At 42.3% G+C, this 25,819-nt stretch overlaps 1 protein-coding gene across 5 annotated transcripts in view; it reads left to right on the forward strand.

The window, feature by feature from the left end:
• The window catches only part of Klp10A (kinesin-like protein 10A), a 42,091-nt gene extending 18,559 nt beyond the window's left edge, over positions 1-23,532 (forward strand). The window contains exons 1-17 of one of the 5 annotated variants that reach the window (XM_022077580.2): positions 1,856-2,698; positions 2,827-2,921; positions 4,160-4,249; positions 6,770-6,895; positions 9,141-9,180; positions 11,564-11,797; positions 12,198-12,363; positions 12,673-12,776; positions 13,113-13,275; positions 14,249-14,444; positions 14,884-15,077; positions 15,693-15,859; positions 16,416-16,570; positions 16,966-17,163; positions 18,069-18,243; positions 19,768-19,854; positions 20,778-23,532. In XM_022077580.2, coding sequence (XP_021933272.2) covers positions 2,554-2,698; positions 2,827-2,921; positions 4,160-4,249; positions 6,770-6,895; positions 9,141-9,180; positions 11,564-11,797; positions 12,198-12,363; positions 12,673-12,776; positions 13,113-13,275; positions 14,249-14,444; positions 14,884-15,077; positions 15,693-15,859; positions 16,416-16,570; positions 16,966-17,163; positions 18,069-18,243; positions 19,768-19,854; positions 20,778-20,929 — 2,487 coding nt within the window. In that variant the 5' untranslated portion in view covers positions 1,856-2,553 and the 3' untranslated portion in view covers positions 20,930-23,532. Of the gene's footprint in view, positions 1-1,855; positions 2,699-2,826; positions 2,922-4,159; positions 4,250-6,769; positions 6,896-9,140; positions 9,181-9,724; positions 10,965-11,563; positions 11,798-12,197; positions 12,364-12,672; positions 12,777-13,112; positions 13,276-14,248; positions 14,445-14,883; positions 15,078-15,692; positions 15,860-16,415; positions 16,571-16,965; positions 17,164-18,068; positions 18,244-19,767; positions 19,855-20,777 lie in introns of those variants that run through there. The other 4 variants (XM_022077581.2, XM_022077582.2, XM_022077583.2 and 1 more) reach the window with 4 other exon arrangements.
• The last annotated feature ends 2,287 nt before the right edge of the window (positions 23,533-25,819 follow it).

Here is a 25,819-nt window from a genome sequence, read left to right on the forward strand (position 1 = left end):
GTCTCCGTTCTCGCGTACGTCCACCGTAATTCTTGGTCAAACCAGTGTTTAAGTTCGTGCAACATTGAGAATATCGATTTCATGTTAGCCTCTCTTTATCTGTCTGTTGAGTTTGAATTTTTGTTGTATTAATTTTTGTACATGTCCGTCCTTAGAAGCGCGTTCACAAACTAGAAAGTTTCAAAATGCTGTTTTTCAACATCGCCGTGTCTGGTTTTACGCATGTAAAATTTCTAGAACGTCTGAATGAAATTTCATGAAAAGTTCCCAAAGTAAGTCATCTTGATGATGGCGTCACTCAGACATTAGCCAGACACTCCGCCCACGTAAAGGTCATTGACCTCAGGAAACACTAGCGCCACTTGCAGGTGTCATGTGTCAATTTGTAGAGAACACGCGAGAATTACTTTGCTATATAACACGTGCCTACGTATGTTTAAAAAACGTATTGTGGAACTGAATCTGATTTTTTTTTTTTCGATCAAAGTATTTCGTTGTACAAATTTACAAAAAAAGTTTTGCTTCTTGTCTGTAACTTAGACATAGATGAATTCCGATAACCACCCCCTGAGGTGGGGGGTGGGTGGGGGGCTGTGTCAACACACAAATCGCAGTCTTATTCCGAGAGGTCAACGTCCGGCACATATCGATTTATCTCGTTGATCGTTACAAGGCGTCGCTATGCGCTGGTGGTCAGGTTTATTTACCACGACGGGGTGCAAGCAGGATTCAAGGGTGCTGTCTCATGGGCCGATGCTTTACATTAGATTTCGGCCTTGAAGATGGAAGCAGTTTTCTCCTCCGAAACGTTTGTATCTGTCTACAAGTCAACATGGCGTTTTTGCTCAGAAGACCAACATCGAAGTCTTGACCGTCGTGACAACGTAACCCCCCCCCCCCCCCCCCACACACACACACACACACAAACATGAAAAGATGGAAATTAAAATCGACTGTAACGAAACTGGCTGGGCGGATATGGACTTTTTTTAACTGACCGAGGATGGAGGCTTTTGTGAACACGGTAATGAATGTGCATGCCATAAAAAATAGGCGAATTTTTTTTTACTGAACTTACGAGTTTTGGGTAGTCAAGGTCTTTGCTCCCTGGAGTCGGTTACAAATATCAGACAGAAATTTAATTAAGGTGATGGCTGTCTTCTGGGATGTTGCGTCCTTTTCCCTGGCTGTTTCTTCCGAACCTTGCATGTCGGACCAGCACCTGCATTTCCCGGTGTTTATTTGTTAGTCTTTTATTAATTTAATTTGTCTGTCGCCCTGATGATGGCAGCTGCAGTCACCTCTGACACGCGGCCCAGCGTCCCACAAGGCAGTCGGAGAACGTGTTCCGTCAATTGTGATCAACAGAACTGGGTCGTAACGGTGGGAATCTTGCCAGGTCTTTAGTGGAGGGGGCATGGCTCCCTGTTTTCGCCTCACTGCAGCCTACAAACAATGCAATTACCTTCATCCGCTCGCTGTTTGTCTGGGTCAGGTCGTAATCTTGTTTTGTGTCGTCAGTAATAAGTTTTTTGGAATGGTTTGTTGTTGAGCGATCTGTTGCGTCATTTATAGGGCCTAGAAATTGTCTTAAATGTTGTGTGTCCTTGGCTCTTGAGTCACGTCATAAAATCACAGCTGATTGGTCGTCATGCTTCTTTGGCTGGTGTTGTTTATGAAAAAGAAATCACAATTTTCTATGCTCGAGACGTCTGGTACGTGTTTATAGTGCAGTGGGGCGGTGTACAGGTTTTTGCGTTGTGCTGTACACGCCTAACCTTGTGAATTGTATCCCTGCAGAGGAGTATCACGTGTTAACATCATCTCATATTACCTCATCATCGTCTTCATGTTCTCTCAGTCCTGTGCGGGTTATCGGCCATGTATGTGACTTTGTACAAATTGTGATCCATCGGCTTTAATTTCGTTCTCCTAACTGTATCTCAGGGTAAACGAGTTGTGAAATTGTAACTAACCGCCTCTTGTTTCGGAGGCGTAGTACCACTTTAAAGCTCAATGGTAACTATATGTACCACCTCCTTCAACAATAAATAATTATTCGTGTTTCATTTCTGGGTTTCGTATGACTCTCAGTGCAAACAGCGATTATTTCCTTAAACAGCGTTAACCAGTTGATCTTCGTAATGGTGAAATGTGGTGTTTTCTTCGCGGTACGGGCTGAATTCTTAAATATTATATGAGATTCCGGCTTCAAACGCTTAATTAGCAGTGCAAAGACCCAGCGAAGTGACAGGAACATTTCAGAGGTAGGATTTTCAAAATATTGTGACGTAGATGCCAGAATATTGAAGTGGGCTTTAACAAATTTGGATTAAAGTAGCTCGGGGCCGTATACGAGTGACGTGAAGCCTTCATATTCCATAAATCACACGATTTCTATAGCAGCTTGACTCTAAACGTTTTTGGATAAACAATTTACCGTGGAATGCGTCGCCTTGGACTGTGTTTATGATAGAGCACTTAGGTGCGTTTTCTGCTGATGGGTTAGGTTAGGTTGGGGTATTGGGGGGGGGGGGGGCAGAGCGCCTCGCCATGGGCTGGCTCAGTAGGCTGTGTAAGTGCACGTCGAGGTCCCGCAGCGGGTCACATCACCAGGTTGTGAACCACCAGATACGGGAACAAGGATCTGAACCGGAGGCCGTCGCCGTGGAGACAGAATGTGGTGACTGCGACGACGGTACGTGTTATCAGACGACGCCTTATCAACTGCAGAGGTTGTGCAGCATTTAGCTGTAGAGCAAATGAGGAAAACCATGCGTCTCCGGGTGCTAGTGTTTCAACAAGCGTCTCCACTTGCTGTTTCAGGTCGCATCCACACTGCCGTCGTATCGGGGATCAACTATGAGAATCGTAGCGTCACAGTCGAGTGGTTTGAGAGGGGCGAAACTAAAGGAAAAGAGGTAAGACGTCCAGCTACTATCGACGGACGGATCGACCGCTTTAAGGCCACGGTAATGGACCGACAGTGACCCTTGAGGGAACACATTTTATGTGTTGGTTCCGGCTTTGGGACATTGGCCACAACGGAGAAATTAATCTTTCTCTTGTCGCCACAAACCGACGTCGTCATAACTTTGATGAGGGATTTTTTTGTAGCTTTTACATGTTAAGTTGGCACTCTTAGCCACCTTTCTCCGTCTGTCCGTCTGAGGTTCTGTATTTTGAGACGTTTGTCTGGAAAAAGCCCTTGGCCCATTTGCTCTAATCCTTTGAAGCCATGAGTTCATCTGAACATTTAAAAATTCAGTCCGTACCTCAAAGAAAACACAACCCGTATCCATAAGAACGATCACTTGGTTTATGTTCGGGGAACTAACAACTGTTTTCCTCTGAAAATCATACGAAATACGTAAGAAGACACTCGGTGGACAAATTGCATAGCTAGTGAATGTAGAAGTACGTGGTATGTATTGTTACCACCGGACAGTAACGAGTTAATCTGTCACTCCGCGCCGAGAGACAAAGGTTTGCTGCAGGCGGTGATGTAATGACATAATTTATCCGCGAGGCCTTGGCAAGTCATTAATTACTGAGTCCTTAGCTGCTAATCAGAATTTTTTTTTTGCGGGTTACGCAAGAAACGTAAAGACTTCGGCCTGTAACTGCCCCTTTGTCCATCCCCCAGATGATACGTGAGTGAACGATAAAAGGTGAAATTTGCCCTCATCACTGACCGAGTGAATTTGAAGATCCGAACATTAGCCCTCGTCAAAGTAATGTTAAAACGACCCAGTTCGTACCTCAAAGAAAACGCGTCTCCATGACAACGATCGACTCGTTGATGCTGTTCATGGGGTATAATCACTGATTACATAGAAAATCATACAAAATCTGTAAATTAAAAAATGCAGCTTTACTAATAGTTAAAGAGTTTTGAGTGTGAAGCATCACGCCCTGGCAGATTTACCCCCAAGGATTTCCCGCTGGACATAGGCTTGGTGGACCCTGGAGTGGGAATGGGTAGTGTTATAGGAATCGAACTCAGTTCGCCCAATCAGAAGGCTGTATCCTTTTACAACTTTTGTTCCTCCATCGCTCCCCCCCTCCGCTTACCCTGTGCTTATCCCCCCCCCCCTGTTGTATTTTATCGTGTGTTTTGTGTGTAATTTACAATATTCCTGGGGATTGTTTGTTTCAGATCGAAATAGAAGCCATCTTGTCACTGAACCCAGATCTCGTACCGAAAGGACACGCAAATCAAAACGTCATCCCCACAAAGCTCACGAGGGTAAGTAAGATTGTCGAGGTTTTATTTTCTGAATGGACTGCGTTGGTTCAGGGTCACATTTGAGGTCGAATTACTTTGTGACAACCTAACCTAACCTAACTTTAGCTAACCGAACCGAACCTAACCTAACCTAACTTTACCTAACCTAACTTTACCTAACCGAACCTAACCTAACTTTACCTAACCTAACACTGTGTTTTACCGTACACGTTTCTTAATTTCTTTTTCGTGTTTTCCCCCTTCAGATTTTTTTTTCAAACATGAATCAAACTGTCTTTATCGGAGTCGATAGTCCCCCCGATCGTGACGTCACGTTATTCCCCATGATGAAGGAGGCTGAGAAGGTCGCCGAAACGTTGGGATTCTGTCCAGAACTGTTTCCTGTGAGGAATGAACCGTGTAATTACATTTTTCTGTGGCTCAACACTCAACCTAACACTTATAATCGTCTTACGATTTGTTCGGTGATGTCATTGGTTCTGTGTGAGAAGGGGTTAAGTCACACGTAATTTGTGTTAACATAAGCCGTTTCTACCGAGCAGCAAAGTTGATACAGCATCGTAAAATATAAGTAAGAAGACATCCAAGTCCCTCGGGCGTCACCCTGTCAAGGTATTTCTCTAGATGGGATGATAATATTAAAATGGAAGTGACTAGACTAGGCGCTGAACGGCCTGGGTTCGATCCTCGTAGGTACCACAACTGGCTCAGGGGAGGAACCAGCCCCCTACTTCGATTCAGTGTCGAGGTGGAGAATGAGTGGAGGTGTTCCTCCACCGTCCCTTACGTCTTTATGGCAGGGCTTTTGCGAACACTGTAATTAACTGAGTTGCATAAAAGACTTTGCGTTTCTGAAGAAGGCCTCTGTGTAGTGGCGTTCTTTGTAAGATATTTAATTTAAATCGGGGTTTTCTGAGTCGGGACGTCCGATGAATGTGTTTTGTTTTTCCACGCAAATGAAACAACGCGGAAGTGAGGGGGGGGGGGTTGGACGGGGGGGGGAAGGGGTACTCAACGGAAGCTTTTAAGCGCGCGTGGGTGCGTTGACCCGACTGTTGTGGTCCTCTCGGTCTTCTTGACGAGGTGTTTTTTTTTTCCGGGGGGTGGGGGGTTGACGAACTGCGACACGTACTGAGGCAGCTGGCCGAACAGAATGTTCCCGGAAGGAAGCGCCCGGAGTTTAATCGTAGTGATCGCATACATTTCGCCGTTTAACCGTATCCTGATGCTGGTTAGACCATCACATTTACGTAATTTCTCTCTTGAGACCCCGATTTATAATATTACTGTCTTTTCATATAATCAAGTCTGTGTGAAATATTTTTAATTTGGGTTTCCAAACCAAAAATTTGTGTGTATTTCTTGTTTTCGATGCGGGCAGTAGCATATCGTTGCGAATTACCTCGTGCCCCCCACTTTTGTAACTTCGTTCTCAAACACCCTCATTACGTACTTTGAGCTTTGCATAGCCAGAACGTACGACTCCCGAGGCGCGTGGGTTGCAGACCCCGGTCGCCGAATGTGGGGTCGTGTCTTCGTCCCGTTCCTCCATTATCCGGTATTCGTTTCTCTTATATTATTTCTGCCCTCCATTTTCTCTACTTATTTCTCTTTATTTCTTTGTTTGTCGACAGCTGTGAACAGGCCACGATCAGCGAAATTGTCAGGACGTGGCCTATATAGGACGACTGTTATTTGAATCAGGGATCTCCCCGAATAAGACGCAGGGCTGCCAATCGCCTGGTGGTAAATTTACTTCCAAGAATTTCGTCATTATTCATTAACTTTTGTAAGACTGAAACACAAAGACCTGGAGCAAATTGTATCCCGTGTGGGGGAACAACTTGTTACAGGTGTGATGGGGAGGGAGGAGGGCTTAGGGCGCAACCCTCATCGATCCAGCGCCACGGGAACTGGAGCTAGCTCCGGGTGTCTCCGCCCCATCACTCACTGCTCATTATAAGTACACCGAGCTGTCAGATTCCTATAATTAAGCTTCCGTTTCGAAAGCTTGTCCTTGCCCGGCGGACAGCGTCGACGGGATTCCATACCGGAGCTTTGTAACGTAATTAGAGTCCTCGTTGGCACAAAACTTCGGGGCGCTAAGTTGGCTACCTGCGTTACGAGACGGTGTCAGCTCCAGGCTGGGACACTTCTCGGTCTGGAGGTAAATTTATGTGATGTGTTGGAACCACTGCCAATTTCAGAGCCTCGCACTTTTTCATCGACCTGTGCTGTGGAGTTGGATGTCTCTCGCCCAGCCTGAAGACGGGTGTTTTGTGCCTGGAGGCAAATGTCGGCAGCATCTCGCATAATCTTATAGCTCCGTGGTTCTGATCCTCATGTTCGTTGCGAAACTGAACTTTTTTTGTGTGTGTCCCAGAGGTTAATTTTATGCTGGGTGTTGGTACCACTGTCACGTGGTCAGACACTGGTCCGGTTGTCGTGTGTGAACCCTACTTCAGGCTGGGATATTTTTTGTAGGACTAGAGGTAAATTTTGTGTTGTGCCCGCCCCAAGGACCCGTCGGAAGACGATGACGAGAGTTTTCCGTACGAGGTGGACGATGACTTCAGCAACCAGAACAGCGGAGGCAACCAGCAGACATCGGCCACACTCCCGATCAGAGCCCCGACTTCTCGCCCGGTTTGTAGAAGCAGCGTGTAGCTTACGTAGCTGCAGGGTCCCCACTCATTCGCGCATTTCGGGCTTAACCCCGCATAGGCTCGGTGTCATTCTCGGAATAAACAATGATTACTTCCTTGAGAAACTTAGCTGATCGTTGTCATGGACACGAGGTATTATTTCAGATAAAAATCTCTTGTTGGAGGATAATATTATTAAAGTGGATCTTAAATGAATGTGAGGATGTACACTGAATCTCTAGCTGATGATAGAAACCGGTGGCGGACTCTTGTGGACACGATAATGAACCCTGGGTTCAATAAAAGTTTAACTTCTTGAGTAGCTAAGCGACTGTTAGCTTCTCAACCAGGATTCTCTTCTTTTAGAGAGCTGTTGAGAGTTTGGTTAAACACGAGACTTGCCCAAAAACATTTAAAATAAAAAAAATGTTTTTATTGGATATATTTTACGTCAGTTCTGAATTTTATGCGATGTTAGAAAAACGATAAAATTCGGTGTGAGCGTCTGGACCAATGCGATCAAAACGTAAACTTGAAGCTTCTGCCCCCCCCCCCCCCCCTCCAAAGTGCCAGGTGCACCATTTGTTCACGTCTCATAAGAGTGGGGACTCCTGTGACCACCTTTTTCTCTCCTGCACGTGTGCTTTTGCGTGTTATACCACCCGCACGACATTTTTGTAGCATTTGACCTTTTTTTTTGGGGGGGGGGGGGCGAGGGTTTTATTTCCAGAGTCCAGCTGAGCTCAGTGGCATCTGCGTCAGCTTTACTGTTCCCTAACCATTGTATGAATTCAACAGATCTGTCTTGCCCGGGAACTCCTCAAAAGATATGGATTGTTTTAAGCATCAGACTGAACAGAAGACAGACTGCCCTCCGATGTGGACCGCACCCAAGACCTCACGACTCCTCCCTGCCTCGATTTGTCATTGTTCTACCATGAAAGTCCGAAGTCTTTAAAACCGTATATGTTTTCGTGCTTACTCGGTGTAACCACGCGAAGGGTTTTGATTAAATTTGTTCTCCTTTGTATTTAGAAATTTCGTTTGGTCTTCCTGTTTCGTCACAATTCCTGCATGTTGCTTCCGTATGTATCTTCAAGCACGCTTTTGTACGTCACGTAGTAAGGTTCGTTTGTGTAAATTTTTAACTTTGGCGAAGCTTTGCGTGTTAAAATTGTGACGGGTAACGTTGTTCATTTGTCTGAACACCCTGTATATGGTCTGTCGGGGTTCGTTTCATGTAAGATTTAGCCAGCGCCTTGTCCACAGCGACAGGAGTGTGAAGTTTATCTTCTATCTCCATTTTACCTCCAGGCCCCCTATACGCCTCAATTGCGTGGTGCTTTGGCGTTGGGCACAGTTCATTAGCCGTCCTTTTCATTTACGTATAGAATGTCGTCTGAAATTTATCAGTTATTTGATGTATTTGCGTACTTACACGCTCAAGACAAATTGATTGCAATAAATACAGGGTGTTCAGATTTACCCGAAAATTTTAATCTGTACTTTGCTGGGGGTTAATTCTTTGTCAGTCTGTGTGTGACCTATCGCACATTAAAGTCTTCCGAGGTTTTTGACTTCCTCAAGGGAATTTTGAAGCCTCAGGTCGATAGATGTGTTCAGAGAACAGCAGTATGTGTGTACGTGTTAATTACGGTGTGTTTGTTGTGGAATTATGTCACTTGTACTTGTTAATGCAACCTCAATCTTAGCCCCGCCAATGTTAAATTTAATCTAAATCCTTTCAGATGAATTAACACTCCTCCTTCGTATTCGGGATGTCAGATCTCGGCCCGGAGACCTACTATATTGACAGGTTTTTCCTCAGTCCCTCCAGGCCATTGCCGGAGCGTGACCTTAAATTACGCCGCGACAGATTCCTTCCACATCCTTTCCAATTAATTATTCATTTATCATCATTAGACGCTAAATAGTCTGGGCTACTTAGAGCGTCATTAAATAAACCACAAATATTAATAAATTTGTTGCGATGGCTGTCTTCTGGAGGCAGCAAGATCCTCTGAAACGTCGGTTAACGTCTACTGTGCTACAAGTAGCCACATCTCAGAAGTCGCTGAACGTCGTGACATTTGTCCATATAACGCGTAAGAATAGTTAGAGAAGGGGGATCCCCAGGCGTTGCTATGGAGACCGCGTGTTTGTTGGCGGGTATCGTTTAAGAGTTTGTGGCAGTGTGCACGTGGTACATTCCTGTGTTCTGATTGTTATGTTTCACTATGTTGCAGTACGCTGCGAAACCCAGCAATGCAGCGGGTGGTTACAAAGGTAAGCAAAGTAGGTTAGGTTAGTCCTGGCCAAAATACGGTCCCCCCCCCCCCTGAACCCAGCCCCCCCCCCCCCAGCAACGAGAATTGAAAGGGGCATCACTGATACGTCTTTCAAAGTAGGAACATGGATCTTGTGGAAATTGGGTTTGGAGAGTGTTGATTGGACTCGTCTGGCTCAGGATATGGGTTGGTCGCGGGCTCTTGTGAACACGGCAATGAACATTGGGGTTAAATAAAGGGAAGGAATGTCTCGAGCAGCCGAAAGACTTCGGTTTTCATGGAATGTGCTCTGTAGATTTAGTTGGTCAGATCTTAAAGAGCTCTTAATTTTGAAATGAGCTGATTTCAGTTTGCGATGACCCATTTTATGATAGAATTAGGTTAGGTTTTAGATTCATGGAATTATATTAAATTTTGGAGTAGACACACTCTTCTGAAATTATCAGATTTATTAATTAGTTTCGGGGCTGAAACACTAATGACAACGTGACTTAAATGGAAGGATGTCTCATCTCCCTGAAGATGGAAGCTTTAAGTACCTCTGTAACTTCGGCCCGTCAGTCGCCTTCATACGCGTTGCTGTGAGAACCCGACCTCATTTTGTGCGCTGTGTGGGGGAGCCGTGGCCGGTACTAGGCGCTTGTTGACACTGGGGAAGATCGAAGCCCTTCGGAGCGGCCACGTGGCTGTTGTACTTCAGTTCCGGGTTGGAGGTCGATCGATGGTCGAAGGTGGTTCATATAAGCGGCGCGCCGTCTGGCTCTGACCACAGTCGCGGTGGTTTGGCTTTTGGTAGCGGAACGAAACGGAACATCTGATGGTCTCCGAGCACTTTGTGCACCAAAGAGCAGTCGGACGATAATATTAAAACGGATTTTAGATAATTGGGGTGTGAAATTGATTCGAGTGGTCTGATAGGGATTTCTTTCAGGATTATTACGAACCGTTTGGTTCCATTACAGCAGCCGAGGGAAGTTTTCGTGTGATAGAATTTTGGAAATTTAGTGGGTCTCACGATTTCGGTGATGGGGGTTGTGAACTGATTGGTAGATAAAAAAAAAACTCTTTGGAGGAACGTACTGCCCCAATCCTCCGGCATCATACTTGGTTTACTTAAAAGAAAAGGCACTGAATTTGTTGTTTATCATCACACTCGTTTAAAAAGAAAGAAAGAAGGAAAAATACAGGGCGTGGAGAACTGTAAATCAGATGTTGTAACCCTAATTAAATTCTAAATACCGGTCAGTATGTCCCCTTCGCTGCCGTAAAAGGGGACCGCCGGTCGTTCGTCCGCGTTTCTGATTCAAAGTGAAAGCGAGTGAGTCATTGAAGTATCTGTCCTGATCCACGCGTTAATAAATAACGTCAGTGAATATTTTCCACCGAATCGGGGCATTCGTTCTTAAACCACCTTGGCAGAACCACTGATTTTACCTTTTAAGGTTGTGTTTAGCTTGTTAAGAAACACTGAAAAAGACTCGACATCTCCCCGGCGTCCAAAATTAAGTCGGAACTTTATTCCACGATTAATCGCTCAGGCTAGTTTTTCTCTAAAGCGAAGCGTTCTGGAGGTGAACGGTGTGCCATCGCATCTGAAATAGAAGCCAATCCTCACCGGGATAGATCATTTGATAAAATTACTGACAGGTTGCGCGACAGTAATATAATTGGGCCCCATGTGTTTCTCAATGCTCCTGTATAGAAGACTCAGAAATGTGAGTCCAATTGCCGATAAAGTCACTCCTATGGAGGTGCTACCTGCAACTCCTGACGAGGACAAGGGTGAGTATCGGTTGACTGACGACAACTGGAGGAAGTCAAGTTGTTGGAGAGTGGGTTTATGAATGGGCCTGCAAGACCGTGAGTATTACTTCTTTCGGTGCGGTATACGCTCAGTCAGATGACCCGGTGGCGATCATGACGGGAGAACTCGTCTTGGAGAAAGAATCTGGCTTGGATGACTTTCCGCTGATTATTTAAATTTTTTAAAGGGTACCGAGTACTGCCTCGACCATTGCCACTGACTTCTGCTGTAGGCAGAGGCAGAGAGATGTGTATGAAAGTCATCTAAGATGAAAATGGAGCCAACTTCTGAAATTTTGTTGTCGTATCTCAGCGGACAGCGTCTTGCGTAGTTGTAACACAGTAAAATGCATTCTAGACTTCCTATCACGAAATTTAAGCCTGTTAAGCTGTTGGAAAATTTAGATTTGTGTTCTGGGTTGCGACGCTTTGTGACTTGTATTTGGTTTCCAACGAGCTGGAGGAACATGCTGTCTCAGTATTTGGGTTAGAATTCACATGACTACGACCTGGAAGATCAGTCTAAACTTTCTCTGCCATGAAAACTTTAGTTGACATTGGTGTTCAAATGCTCACAGCTGATGATGGTAATCGGTCTACATATTACCAGCGCACGCGGCAACAACAAGCCAGGCCTACCAACATAATTCCAGCTCTGAATGGACATGGAGAGCAGCAGAACCTCACTCGGGGCGTGGAGAACATTGCTCCGACGCCTGGCACGCCAACGGTTGCCAGCATTGCTGCCAGACAGCAACAGTTGCAGCAGCAGCAGCAACAACTACAACAACAAGCTGCAATGGCAGCACAAGGTGCGCTTACACTCTCTGAAGTCCTATTTCTTTAGGTCCATCTATACCTAGGTCTTCCAAGTGGCAGTATTGAAAATTTAATTGCGTGTCTATATAATTGTAACTCGGTGGCAGGGCATGACTTTTTCAGAAGCGTTAACCGAAATCCTAAGACATGGGGTAATGAAAGCGTTGGCAGTTAAGTATATACGAAGTGTTAGCCAGGCAAATATGGTTGACATGAATGCTCCACTGATGTTGTAACTTTAGAATAGGTAATGTTAATTATGTCGATGAAGGGAATGAAAATCGTAATTTTCCGTAAGTCTGTTAAAATTTTGTAACAATCTGAAGGTCCGTTTTCTGATATCTAAGAGGGCTGTTTGTTTTATCTGTTTAACGCATCGGCATTCTCTTTCAGGTGGTGCAGGGCGGGGCCGACGGAGTAATGTAGTGAAAGAGGTAGAGCGACTGAAGAAGAACCGGGAAGAGCGGCGCCAGAGACAGGCTGAACTTAAAGAAGAAAAGGAAGTTCTCATGAACATGGATCCTGGGAACCCCAACTGGGAGTTTTTAGCTATGATCAGGTGTGTACGTCATAGTAGCACTGCAGCAGGAGTACTCCTAGTTTGTTACTGAGGCTTTCAAGGCAAATTTTGAAATAGCACAGCTAATCCAGAAATTGTCAATATTCCCAGGGGAACGACTTATGACTCTCAGTTTTTGGGCTTCCCGCATTCTGCTTTATATTTCATTGTGTGAGGTGTATTATAATTGAATACTCTCCTCATATTTTTGGATGTTATATTCAGTAACGTCCGTGGTTATGAAAACTGTTTTCGTCTGTGAAGGGTCCATTAGTATAAGTACTGATCGTGACATACTGTGGTCCTTAGGGAGTATCGCAATGGCATCGAGATCCGTCCGTTGCGAGAGACGGACCCTGTGGAGGACCATCAGATTACGGTCTGCATCAGGAAGAGGCCTCTCAACAAGAAAGGCAAGTGGCTTGTGTGCTTTCTCCTGCTTAACCGGTGTAAACATGACTGAGCGGTAGAGGAGTTAATTGAGAAGCTGGTTAAACCGGGGTTGCATGCGTTCTTGGTTTGTGGGAACAATAAATGAAACGTCATTGGCTTTTACAGAGTGTACCAGTGATTCGTCAGTTGCGGAAGAGTTTTTATTCTAACCGTGGGGTGTGAATGGCTGTTGAATTGTTTGCATAGATTCCGTTGTCATTCTGATCAGTTTTGGCCGATGCCCGAGGGGTCATGCTTTGTTAATGCAATGTGTTTCAGTCTGATATGCTGGAATCAGTGTTTATGATGTGTTGCAGAGGTGTCTAGGAAGGAAGTGGATGTGATATCGGTGCCCAGCAAAGACCAGATGGTTGTACACGAGCCCAAACTCAAAGTGGATCTCACCAAGTACCTAGAGAACCAGCACTTCAGATTTGACTATGCTTTCGATGAGACGTGTTCCAATGAACTTGTTTACAAGTGAGTGCAATTGCAGAATGAGAGGTACATCACTAGGGCAACTCTCTAGCAGGAAGTAGAATCCTGCCATAAAAATATTACGAACGACGGGAAAAGACACGTCAAAAGACTGAGGATCGAGCTTCAGGTTACATGACAGGGCACCAAACCTAAAGTGGGACTCTGATGATTGTGACGGAGCATCGGTCGTTATTCAGCATTGACATGGCTGATCACCCAAGAGAATTTCGTTAATTGCCGTGAATGTTTCAGTTCTTAGCAGTGTCAGGGATCTAATCTTTCTCTGTTTTCATTACATACATTCTTTCTTTATATCTCTTATTTATCTGCTCCTTCATTCCTCCTTTTTCCTTCCGTTCCTTTTAAGAGTCTGTCACGGGAATCAAAAGGAATTTTCATATTATTTGTAAGAAAATAAAAGAATGCACACCTCTTTTAACAGCCTTAGATGCGAATAAATTTCCGTTTAACGAGTTACAAAAGTTATAAAATCGGCGAATACCAGGTGGGGGGGGGGTCTTGGGTCAACAAATTATGTCTGTTCTAGCTCTTAAAAGCATAAAAGTTTAATATTGAGTAAATATTCATTGCAGTGACACTCAAAGAATTTTTATCTGAGAGATGAAGAACTAAGAGGATGGGTGTTGACTTCTGTTTTGGGGGGATAGTAATTAATTTTAAATTTAAATGTCATGTTTGCCACAAGTCACGTATGTGTGTGTTGTTGCAAACGTCTCGTACAATAGCTGGAAGCTTGTTTTGGAACTCGGAACAAAAAACAGTACCAACACACAATTTTCTTATACTCTACTTTAACCTACTGTGTACTAATAAAAACTCTTTATTATGGGCACAGTGAAAGGCTTTCTACGCTTTTTGCCGTCAACATACAGCTTGAGGCATGTGCAAAATAATGACGCTCCGTTGTGGGATCAAGAATACATTTTGAAGCGTCTGATACATCTGTCCGCAGATACACAGCTAAGCCTCTAGTCCAGACCATCTTCGAGGGTGGGATGGCAACATGTTTTGCGTATGGTCAGACGGGAAGTGGCAAGACGCATACGATGGGTGGAGACTTCCAGGGTAAAACACAAGACTGCAAGAAAGGAATTTATGCCATGGCCGCGAAAGATGTGTTCAAGTTTCTGAAGTCGGCTAAGTACAAGGTCAGGGCATTGAATGTAGTGGGTCTGTAACTAATTTCAATTTAACTCTATAGTAACTATATGTGGGGTCCGCAGTGGCCGCGCGGTCACAGGGACCGTGGGTTCGAATCCCACTCAAGCCATGGATGTTTTTCTGTGTTGCGCTGTCCTGTGTACAGGTAGAGGCCTTGCGACGGGCCGATCCCTCGTCCAAGGAGTCCTGCCAACTGAAAAGTTGGGGACCCGTAAGGGGTACCGAAAAATGTACAAACATTGTTAAACCAGAAAAAGAAGAAGTAACTATATGTATGATCTAATTTAACATTCAGTAACTGTGTATTTTGTATGATTCTCGTAATAAACAGTGATTACTTCCTTAAACAGCACCAACTAATTGATCGTTGTCATGGAGACTTTTTTCTTAATGTGTGGACTCATTCTTTATATACTGTCACATCAGGTCCTGAATCTGAGTGTATCTGCAAGTTTCTTCGAGATTTACAGCGGGAAGGTGTTCGATCTACTGGCAAATAAAGCCAAGTTGCGTGTCCTTGAGGATGGGAAGCAGCAGGTTCAAATTGTGGGGCTTACAGAGAAATCGGTCGACTCTGTGGATGAGGTCCTTAAACTTATTCAGCATGGTAACGCTGCCAGGTAACAATATTTGTATCGTATAGAACGTAGTCGCACGCTTTCTTACGCACCACTTACATGGGAGCAGAACCCACGGAAAAATATTAAAATAATGTAATGTACAGCGTGTCATAATATTCTCTTGCTCCTAATGTCTTTATCATGAAATCCATCTCATTTAATTACATTTTGCCTGGAGAAAGACTTTTGTATGTGCCAAATTTGTAGGGGAGTATTTTACATATATATCAACTTACCCTCTAAACACACCACTGTTTATTATGAGCAAAGTATGCGTATAGCACGTGATGCGGGTTAAGTTTTATGTTTTGAAAATGAAAGATTGCCTTTAAAGAGTATATGAGATATGAAGGTGCAGCTTCTCGCTGGATGTTGAGGAGACTTGGTGGGTCCAGGATGAGTTGGTGGTGATAAAAATCACTTCAAATCAAATCCTGATACTTGAACCTATAACCAATCACTTTATTAACTGAGCTATTCTGGCTCGTAATGTTTACAGACTTCTCGCAATAAATGATTAGGTACAGCCTTACGTAATCAAATTTATGAATTACATAAGTAAAATACATGTCATGACTTATTATATTGTGTAACACTGTGGGTCACGTGTCGCAGAACATCGGGGCAAACGTCAGCGAACTCCAACTCCTCACGATCTCACGCGGTATTCCAGATTGTGGTCCGGACACCAGGCACAAATCGCATGCATGGCAAGTTCTCGCTAATCGATTTGGCCGGTAACGAGAGAGGAGCAGATACATCCTCTGCTAATAGACAGACAAGTAAGTGTGTCGTCTCGATGTTGGGTTAAAATATTTTATAATTTGTGGACCAATAAAACGTCAGTATGTCTCTCGCTACGCCCTGTGAATGGTGGTCTACAAATCAAATGATTCCAGTATTAATACATACATGAATTAACAGAATGAAATGTGAACTCCTTTATGAGGTGTTAAAATCAATGGGATGTTGTAATCTGCACTAACATTCCCGGTTAAATTTTATGCACATTGGCATATGAAATAATTTCAGACGTCTGTTGTACGAGAATCTGGGGATTTTAACACTGCCTCTTCATTTCTGAGAGTTATAGTGGCTAGTCCCACAGCATGTCCTCTTATCATTTGGCCAGTCCCATCATTAAACATTGCAAAATGGAGAGAGGGAAAATAAGGGGAAAACATTTTCAACACCCCTTCAGTCACAAGATATAAAATAGTAATTTTCCCACTGGCATAAAATAAGTCATGAGGGACTTCATGGAATTCCCTGATTTTTCAAATTGTTTTTGACATGTTAAGATTCACACTGAATCAGAACTTTTCTTGTGACATACAGGAATGGAAGGCGCTGAGATTAACAAATCACTTCTAGCTCTTAAGGAGTGCATCAGAGCGCTTGGTAGGAAAGGTGGTCACCTACCATTCCGAGCCAGCAAACTGACCCAGGTGCTCCGAGACTCGTTCATCAGAGAGAAGTCGAGGACTTGTATGGTGAGTGTCCTTTAGTCCTTTATCCCTCTTCCGGATGGTAATACTAGAATCAGTCCGGCTGTTCCTTCGGTTTTTACATTATTTGGTCGCTGCCCCAGTGCATAACCTCCCCTAACTTGGAGAACCAGACCATTGCCTCATTAGCCAGTTTTCGAGGTTGGCGATTGACTTTCTCAGCTACCTTAGTGGCCTAGGGCACACTAAATTCCACTGTACATCACCCAATCAAGCCATCCTCTACTTCCTGTTGCCCGCCTCCTGCGACGTGGACGCTGAGGTTGGATTTTGGGAGGCATTATGTTTGAAGATGTTCACTCCTAACACTGTATTTTCTGTACTTATTGCACTTTTCCTTTCAGCCTTGTAAATGTCATCACCATTGCTCTGGGTTACAGATAGCAATGATTAGTCCGGGCATGAGCTCCTGTGAACACTCACTAAACACGCTGCGATATGCAGATCGTGTAAAGGAGCTGGCAGCCAATGACCCCTTGGAAATGAAGATGTCCCCGAACAGCGAAGAGGAGCCCATGAAGGTGGAGGACAATAGTTTACTAGAAGACAGTGACCTTGCCCAGCTTCGGTCCCTTAATGTGAGTTACACCTCGTGTCATTTCTACGTTTCAGACAGTAGTCATTACTGTTTCCTCTGTGGTGGCAATTAATAACGTTATTTAATAGTAATATTATTATGCAAGACTTGAAGGTTATACAGAAACTAAATGCAATGAAACCTCTGGTGATCGGCCATGTTAATATGTGGAAAGAGTGTCCAGCTTTTCAGAGACTCTCTGCCAGGCTGTGCTAGTACTCCGACTATTAGACCACTTGAATCTGTAACCCAAAGGTCCCTGGTTTTATCACAGCCAGCACCGTGAACATAATTTGCGTGCTTCATCGAATATTATGATGATTATCAAATCCACCAGTCGTAGATTAGTATCTTCTGGGTTGTAGCGCTGTGTAGTCTGGTAGATATGCACCTCTGAAATGTTAAAAAATTAAATTAAATCCGTGGCGTAACAGCTCCAGAGAGCCAAAGCCGACTAGCTTGACTGCTGGCCTCACATTCACATGCCTAAGCAGAGGTGAACGATCATCCAACCAGATATAGGGTGACGTGTGGTCAGCACGACAAACCCCCAGCCATTGCTAGCTTTCCTGACCGGATTACGCTACTCATTGTAGCTCCCCAATTTCCTCACGATGCTGGGTTGGCACCGGCCCCATACACTGTCGAAAGCTCATGAGAAAATTTCTTCTCCCCCGAGACTCGAACCAGCGCGCATTCTGTATCGCCGGTCCGAAGCATGATGCCTCAGACTGCGCGGCTACGGCGCGGGACACTTCTGAAATGTTGGTAAACTTTTACCAGACTATGCTACAGCTCGGAAGACAGCCATCTTACTCATATCACGCCATTTCTGTCGCAGCAGCTTTCAGTTGTCGGCTCGTAAGCATAGTATTCAGAAGATAAGATGCCGTTAACGTGTTGCAGGAGGGCGAGATTTCTGCAGACCTGTTCACATTCCATGAAGCAGTGTCACAGCTGCAGCTACTTGAAGAGGAGGTGTTGGACAGCCACGCAAACGTGGTGGAGCTGGGACCTCAGTGGACGGAGCTCGACCACGCCCTGCTAGCCATGACAAACGACGTAGACTATGACCAAGACGGTGAGGTCCCTAGTCTCAGTAGCGCTAAATAATAAGCAGGTTCATGACTCTGGAAACTGTGTCGGAAAGACCCCAAGAATGTCTTTCTGAAGGTTTGCGCAAATAAAAGTACAATAATAAATATGCTCCGATATTCTTGTGTTATGATGCAACAACAGTGCACCAGTTAGTTACAAACAGTAGACACTCGAGTGAACTTAAGTTTGTTGGAGGTGGGGCAGCTGCTCTTAAAACTAGTTCCAAATTATTTACTCTCAGAAAGTAAGATGTCAGATTGCTGTGTCCATTAAAAAAAAAGAAGGAAATATCGAATTTATAGTTCTGTCAATTCCCTAGTAACAAAAACAGTAATACTGCAAACATTTGGCAGACGGGCACACATTCTTCGTGTTGTACATGATCGGCGTTAAAAGTTTTACAGATCTTAGTCGTGATATCACGACATAAACTTTACTTCTTCCTTCAGGAGAGTTCAAAATAATAGCAGCACAAATTAAAGTCTTACAGTCACTGGTGTCTTATCATGATAAAATGTGATAATGCGAATCAGTACAGCAACAGGACCGTATTCTAGAAGAGTCAGTGTCCTGCGAGCGTGAACCGCCATGGAGATGCAGAAACACTGTTGACGAGTGAGATAATGTATTCCCTCCTGTCTGTATTATATCTAATTTCATCCTCGTCTGTGTTTGGAACAAACCGTTATGTCTCTCTCTCTGTATCGCATGCTAAGTAAAAATGTACCAAATTGCTTCAGTTTTCTATGTAGCGGTAATGTGTTCAGGATGATCGGCTGTTGGCCTGTCCAAAATCATGCGAACCAACAAGTAAGTCCTTTAGTTCCTGTATTTAAAATTAAATGCAAGATGAGTCTACTCGTGTTTGAGTTTTATCTGAAACTGGGGAGGAAGTATTAAAAATTTGCTGTCATTTGTATGTTGGTTCTCCTGATGACTGTCACTTGCATGCTGTGTTGTTTATTGGTTTTTTTTTATGTTATATTGCATGTTTAAAGCCATTTGTATGTTTCTCTTTTCCCTTTTCTTTTATTCTATCCTCTGTTTGATTTCGGATTATTCCAAAAACTACCGACAGCACTGCTAAATAAGCCGTGATCAAATGGGAAAAAATGGAATGACCACGGGGCAGCTGTGTGATCAATAGTTCTGTTTTCATCTTCTGCATCACTGCTGAGTTACTTTATAAACCTTCTAGAATGTGATTTCAACTTGTGTCCTCTGTTAATTTTAATGTTTTTTTTGTTTATACTTTTTTGTCTATCTCACTTGTTCGCAACATTTTCTCTTTTAAAGATCGGCAGGTATATAATAGATATGGATCTGAGTCAGTATAGTAGTGAATTTAGGAATTGCCACCCATGAAATACAAATTTTTGTAAAAAAAAAAAAAAAAAAAAAATCCCATATCCTCAAAGTAAACTTCATACCATATTCCCATTTCTTTAGCGTCTGTTTTACTAACAGGACTCTTGTAAATTCTGTAGAAGTTTTGTTTCTATTACAGATTGGTGTAGGAATCGCAATTATCTTGAAACTAAGCCTCGTGTTCTCCGAAATCGTAAGCGCCAGAAGCCTCTGGAGCGAATGAGTGGTAGGAACCTGGCCCAGTTTTCTGATTTGAATGAGCTTCAATTACCGTCTCTCAAGTAGATGACACTTGCGCACTAAATCATTTGCCTTGTCGCAACATTCCCAGAGTGGACGCTGCATGTGCATGGGGTGCAGAAAAACTTGCATATGACAAGCTTCATCATTCCTTGCGTTTAAGATGCAAAATTATGGAAACAGAACTGCCAACCCCTCCACATTTCTTATATTAGTCAATTATGTAAAACCTTGAACATTGCCCGTAAAAATGGTAGCATTAACCCTGTATTTTATGAACAAGTTTTACAAGATATTTCCCCACGCTAAAATTCATCCAGCTTCTGCCGAGTGTCATCGAGTTAAAAGAATGATGATGATCTTCTGGGTTATGCTGGTGTGTAGAGTTACACATAGATACAAGCAATTTGGGAAGTTTCCCATCTGAATCTTCAGCCCTGAAGATGGAGACAGCATGTTTCTCTGAAACATTAGTCTCTACCTATTACACATCGTCACAGTCCAGAACATCGTCATCCTTACCACCATGAGAACCTCAAATCTCTCGTAGTTTAAAGGCGACGTAAATAAGACCATAGAAAAAGAATTTACACTTTGGCTTCTCTCAGTTTGTTCTGTATATTCTATTGGCTTCCCTGTATTTGTGGCATTGGAAATTAGCTTGATTCACCTCTCTTTATGAACGGAGTTAACGTACCTACTACCAATTAGTTCAGCTTTCCTGTAAGAACAGGTTTGAAGTACTTCACGATTTTTATTCATATATTAACTGCATGATTTTGATGATGCCTTCTTGTGATATTTTGCAGATTTTGAAAGAAAGCTGCTTGTTTATTTCTGCATGCCACAAGTTTCCATGAATTGCGCAGTTGGGAGAACTGAGATGAAACAATTTGTGTTGTGTTGCAGCGTACTCCAAACAGCTGGAAATGATGCTGGGGGAGAGGATCGGGATACTTAATGACCTCAAACAGAAAGTGACTGCGTTCAGAGCGCAACTTGTCGCGGAGGAACAGATCAGTCAGAAGATTAAGCGGCCAGCACCCGCACGCCACAACTAACCACCGTTCCAGTGTGCCCATTTGTTGCAGAGACAAATTGTATGGAAGTTCTTTAAAAAAATACTTCCCCCCCCCTCCCTCCCAGATATTGCATGCTACTTTCTAGTTCTTGTGACATATTTATACCGCGACCATAATAAGCCTGGGCCATTAAAGTATGCGGAGCAGCTTTAATTTCTGTACATTTCATTTCAGAGTTTGTTTTGGACTTTGGTGATTTTAAATATATTCTTTTAATGCCCGTCTTGCAATGAAGTCTGTGCAGTGTCTGGAATGATACAACTGCACGGCTAACTTGTGTCGTGTTGTTCGTTTAAGACGAAGAAACGTCCGCAACTGTTCTCCGCCTCCCCTTGCTTAGTATATCGTTAATACCGTCTTTCTCATAGGGTCGAATCTCGTTCTAGAAGCAATACCATGACTGTGTTTCAGAAGTTAGAAGTGGCATGTTATATTTACTCGTTCTTTGTGGTAATTCCATTTTCATTCGTGAAGCTGTGGTGTATACTTCTCGTGGCAGGTTGTTAGAAACGAGGCGCTCGCCTGCTGTGCCCTGTTTTTATTTCCAAAGAATTTGGGCTCCCTAGTGTCACGAAACCTAACACTAGTTTGTCAGAATAACATAATTAATAATGGTTGATCCAGTGATTAAAGTAAAGTTTGCACAACATTGTAAATATCAAAGAATCATAATCAATGCTAATTAAAAATCTGTTTCCTCAACTTACAGTATTGTGTGATTATTATGATAATTTAATATTTATATCTTCTCTCCTCTTATAACTCAGCTTGACCGACTGATGGATTTATACCACGGTATTATAACACTCACCCCACCATATGGCTATCACAGTACTTAGTAGGAAATCGTGTAGACATCTTTTTCCCCTCCCTTCCCCCCCGAAATGCCACTTTGTCCCTTGCTTGATGTGTACGTGTTCTTGGATTGTATAGAACTTACTTCTCCCAAGTTTCGTGCTTCACAACATTTGAGATTATTCTGTCGCTTCATTGTAATACTGCGTGCGACATGAAATTTTATTGTGAGAGACATTCATATTTTCTGTTGCTTATCGACCCATGATCATGAATGAGTCATGTTTGAAATGCATGTCGAAAGAAAACTGAGCGTTGAACGTAAGAATCTGTTTATCTGTGAAGAAAAGAGTTGTATAATTTAAAAGCAGCATGAACTTCTGTGGATATAAATTGTGAATAAATGGTTTCAGTATAATTTGACAACATGGGTTAAACACTATTGCCAGTTTGCTTTTTCCATTTTTCGATTAAATAATTTTTTAAAAAAAAAAGTTAATTGTGAAAACAAGTGAATTAGATGTGTTTCGTGAATTTTGAGGGATATTTTGTTACTCGAGTATGTTTTTAAATGAGATGGATGTGCGTGGCCAAATGTTTAACGTAAGTAATTTACTTGTGTGTATGAAGTTTGTAACAGTGAAATGAGTTTCCATTGAAAGCTGAATAATTTATTTTCACAAATTACCAATATCAAAGGTAACTAATTTTAAATAAATGACTCCCCTCTCTTTCCTTAATATTTAAAATCATGTTGCAATAAATTTTCAGTGCTGAGGAATTTCATTATTTGCTCTTAAGTATTCAGAGATTAACGTACAATGCCGTATTTATGATCTGTATATTTGGTATGATGTGAAGTTTGCTTTGCCTTTATGAATTTAATAATCATGTATATTTGTACTTAGGAAATGGGTTTAAATCAAACGATGGTGAATAAGATTTTAAACTTTCACTGTGACAAATATAATTAAGTTTTCTCAGATGATCATCTGTATCATAATTCTGTACTGACGTCTCTTCACCTGACAGGACTTCATTTAAATGTTACGAATAACGGACTTGAGAAATAGTTTTTTTTTGTTACAGGTTTTTTTAAGTTTGTGTATTTAAAGCAACTGCATTCCAATAGAAACATTTCACAGCAATTATGGAAGACAGGCTCTCACTCCTGACCCGACTCTAAATTACATAAAGCTATTTGACGGAGTTGAAATAGGTGAAAACTGAACTAAAAATTAGTTTTATATATTGAACTTTTTGGTTTTGTGGTTCTTTTGTGTAATTGTGTAAAATAAAATTTCATCCTGTGGTTCATGAACATTTTAATTTTAAGTGACACCTGACTTCGCGTATTGACATGCCACAGGGATATTCATTGACGCAGAAGTATTTGGTAGGCACAACTGTGAAGTGCGATGTCTTATGATCTCAGTACTGTGACATTAATGATACTTAGAAGGTCTCTCTCTGCCTTCCCCCCTACCACCGCCCTTTCTTGGTAACTGGAGATTTCTAAGGGAACTTTTCAGCCCTCTAAGTACAAAGTCCAAGTCGTTAAGGCTGTGCCTGGGATGTGAAAGAGAACAACTTGAAAATAAAATATAGTGCATGATTCTGCCGTCTGTTAATAGATTTGTATGTACTTACAGCTCATAATTTCATTCTGTAATTTGATATATTGAGTTTCAAGTGTTGAACCATTTGCTTATCTATAAATGTCAAAATAAATTATTCTATTAATTTTAGTGTGGAGCTGAGTAATCAGTTATTCACATTTATTCTTATTACTGAGAATTATTTTTTCCTTCTCCCTGTTTTGGGGGGTAATTATCCTGTCGAAATGATGCTTCCAGGGGGCCAGCAAAAAAGAAAAACAAATCCTGAGCACTATTAAGTGAGGGTTGATAACCGTAGTTTTGTGTTGTGGTGTCGGAACTGAAGTTCTAAACGCTGAATGTACGAAACAGGGAAATACTGTACTCTGTCATCTTAAGTAATTCATTCCAACTTTCTATGATAATGTTTTCAAAGAGAATAATTCAGAATTATTAATATGGCATCTTGTAATGGTGGTTTAACGCATAAATAAATTACAGATATATGTGAAAACGTAGCAGGTAATCGATTCTTTACGGTGTTGGCATCAAACTAAAGACGTTGTTTTGACCTCGTTTCCAATAGACTGTTAGTGAAGGTGGCTTCAGAATTGCTGTTCCAAAGAATCTGTTAGAAACCAAATAGCCCATGTTTTGATAATCACAAAACAAAGATGGCTGGTGCCCTCAACCAAGACAGGTATCAGGTATCTCCCAGATACAGAGTAGCTGTAATTTTGCATAAACCTCGAGTATCGGATCTATCCAGTGTTTCAGTATTGAGACAATTGTGATTTGGTAAGACTTTATTGCCTGGAAATTCATGATGTATTGTAACTACAAAAATGTCGTCATATACTGTGCATACATTAAACTGGTGGATCGCTGAAGTGAAATGTAAGGGGAGGGAAGATGTCCATTGACTTGAAGTCAAGTGTAGCTTGTAGCGCATGCCCTAGAATTTTTTATTTATGAAATGTTAAGAATGTAATGCTCTGTATCAGAGCTGCCAGTTTCAAGAAGTTGAGTGTTTAAATTACCCTCTTTTTATACTGTAATACTGTTTTCTGCATTTACAGCAGGGGCGTGCAACTTTTTCTGAGCACGGGCCATATCAGAAAATACGAAACCTCATCACGGCAAATTTTTTAATTCTTTATTTTATGCTGTTATTTACATTTATAAAATTTGTTAATTTTTCTCCAAATAATTACTGATTCGTATGTGATACAGTTTTAAAGGGCTCGTTAATGTAATATCTGGCACTGCTTGTAGTTCATCGGATTACAAATTTTCACTTTCATGCTGGATGAAGTAATTTATTCAGTTTGCATGTGTTCATTTGTAAGTCTGCTTATCGTTTTTGATTTGTAATGTCCCCCCCCCCCCCAAACAGTTGCTTTAAATATAAATTGTGGAAATTCAATGGCTTGCTGGTAAAGCTGCAGAAAAGTACTTCCTACGTAGTACAGAATTACGAACGTCACATGTATCGGTAAAACACTCCAGAATTTGTTGAAAGGTGAACAAAGTATTCGTGTTTGTTCGTAACTGTAAATTGGGTGGACCGGCCGTCATCTCAAAACTTCACGTCACAAAAAAAGGTTGAGAACACGGGTTATTTTCTGAGTGTGCTAGGATTTTAAGTCGTGGAGCTTCTTGCCATCTGCATTCTTAATGGTCAGATGTGCGCTAATGCATTATGAAAATACTAACCTAAATTCCTGCAACAAAGTGATATCAGCCCACGAGCACAGAGTTTATTTCATTAAAACAGAACTGCTATTTAGAATTTCAAGAATAAACGAGTCCTCTTAAACAAAAAATCCAGACCATAGGTTTCACATCTCTGCCCTAGTCTTTTAACATTAAATTTACATCACAAAATATATATCATTTTAATTGTTATGTAACTTGTAAACACGATATTAAAAATTATACTTTACCCAGCTTTATAGTTTTTATTAATATTTTGCCTATGGATAGACAACGTAATGGGAGAATTAAGAAAACAATCTTCACAAAGTGCAGCCCTTGAGAAGCCTACAGTACACCAGGTCAAGGAGCTTCCTGGCTTTTAATAAGTCCTAAAGGTTCATTAGCGTTCACAAGATCCTCGACCAGTCCCTATCCCAGCGGAGAAAACTCTTTCTTGTATAATTTGTACTATTCATGCTAAGGTGTTTTTTCCCCTGCCAGAAAACTGAACAGAAATTACAAATTGAAATTTAATGTGCACATAGGTACAGACCCGTGCATTCTCATAGTTAGCGGAATCCCTAGGGAAAAGAGGCTGGTTGGAACCCTTGAGCTGGTCTGGACACAGTGGCAAAATTCCTCTGAATTAAACCCTGGTCATCCAGCCCATAGCCATTCATTGTAGAGACAGCGACGCATAATTTTGGTGGGAAAGCAAAGAGCGTAGAGACACGACTTTGGAAATTCAGGTGCAGATTGGATGATATTAAAAAAATAC

The sequence above is a fragment of the Zootermopsis nevadensis genome, unplaced genomic scaffold (assembly GCF_977971745.1).
Source record: "Zootermopsis nevadensis isolate Lab colony 2312 unplaced genomic scaffold, Znev_1.0 Znev_ptg000004l, whole genome shotgun sequence".
Taxonomy (NCBI): domain Eukaryota; kingdom Metazoa; phylum Arthropoda; class Insecta; order Blattodea; family Termopsidae; genus Zootermopsis; species Zootermopsis nevadensis.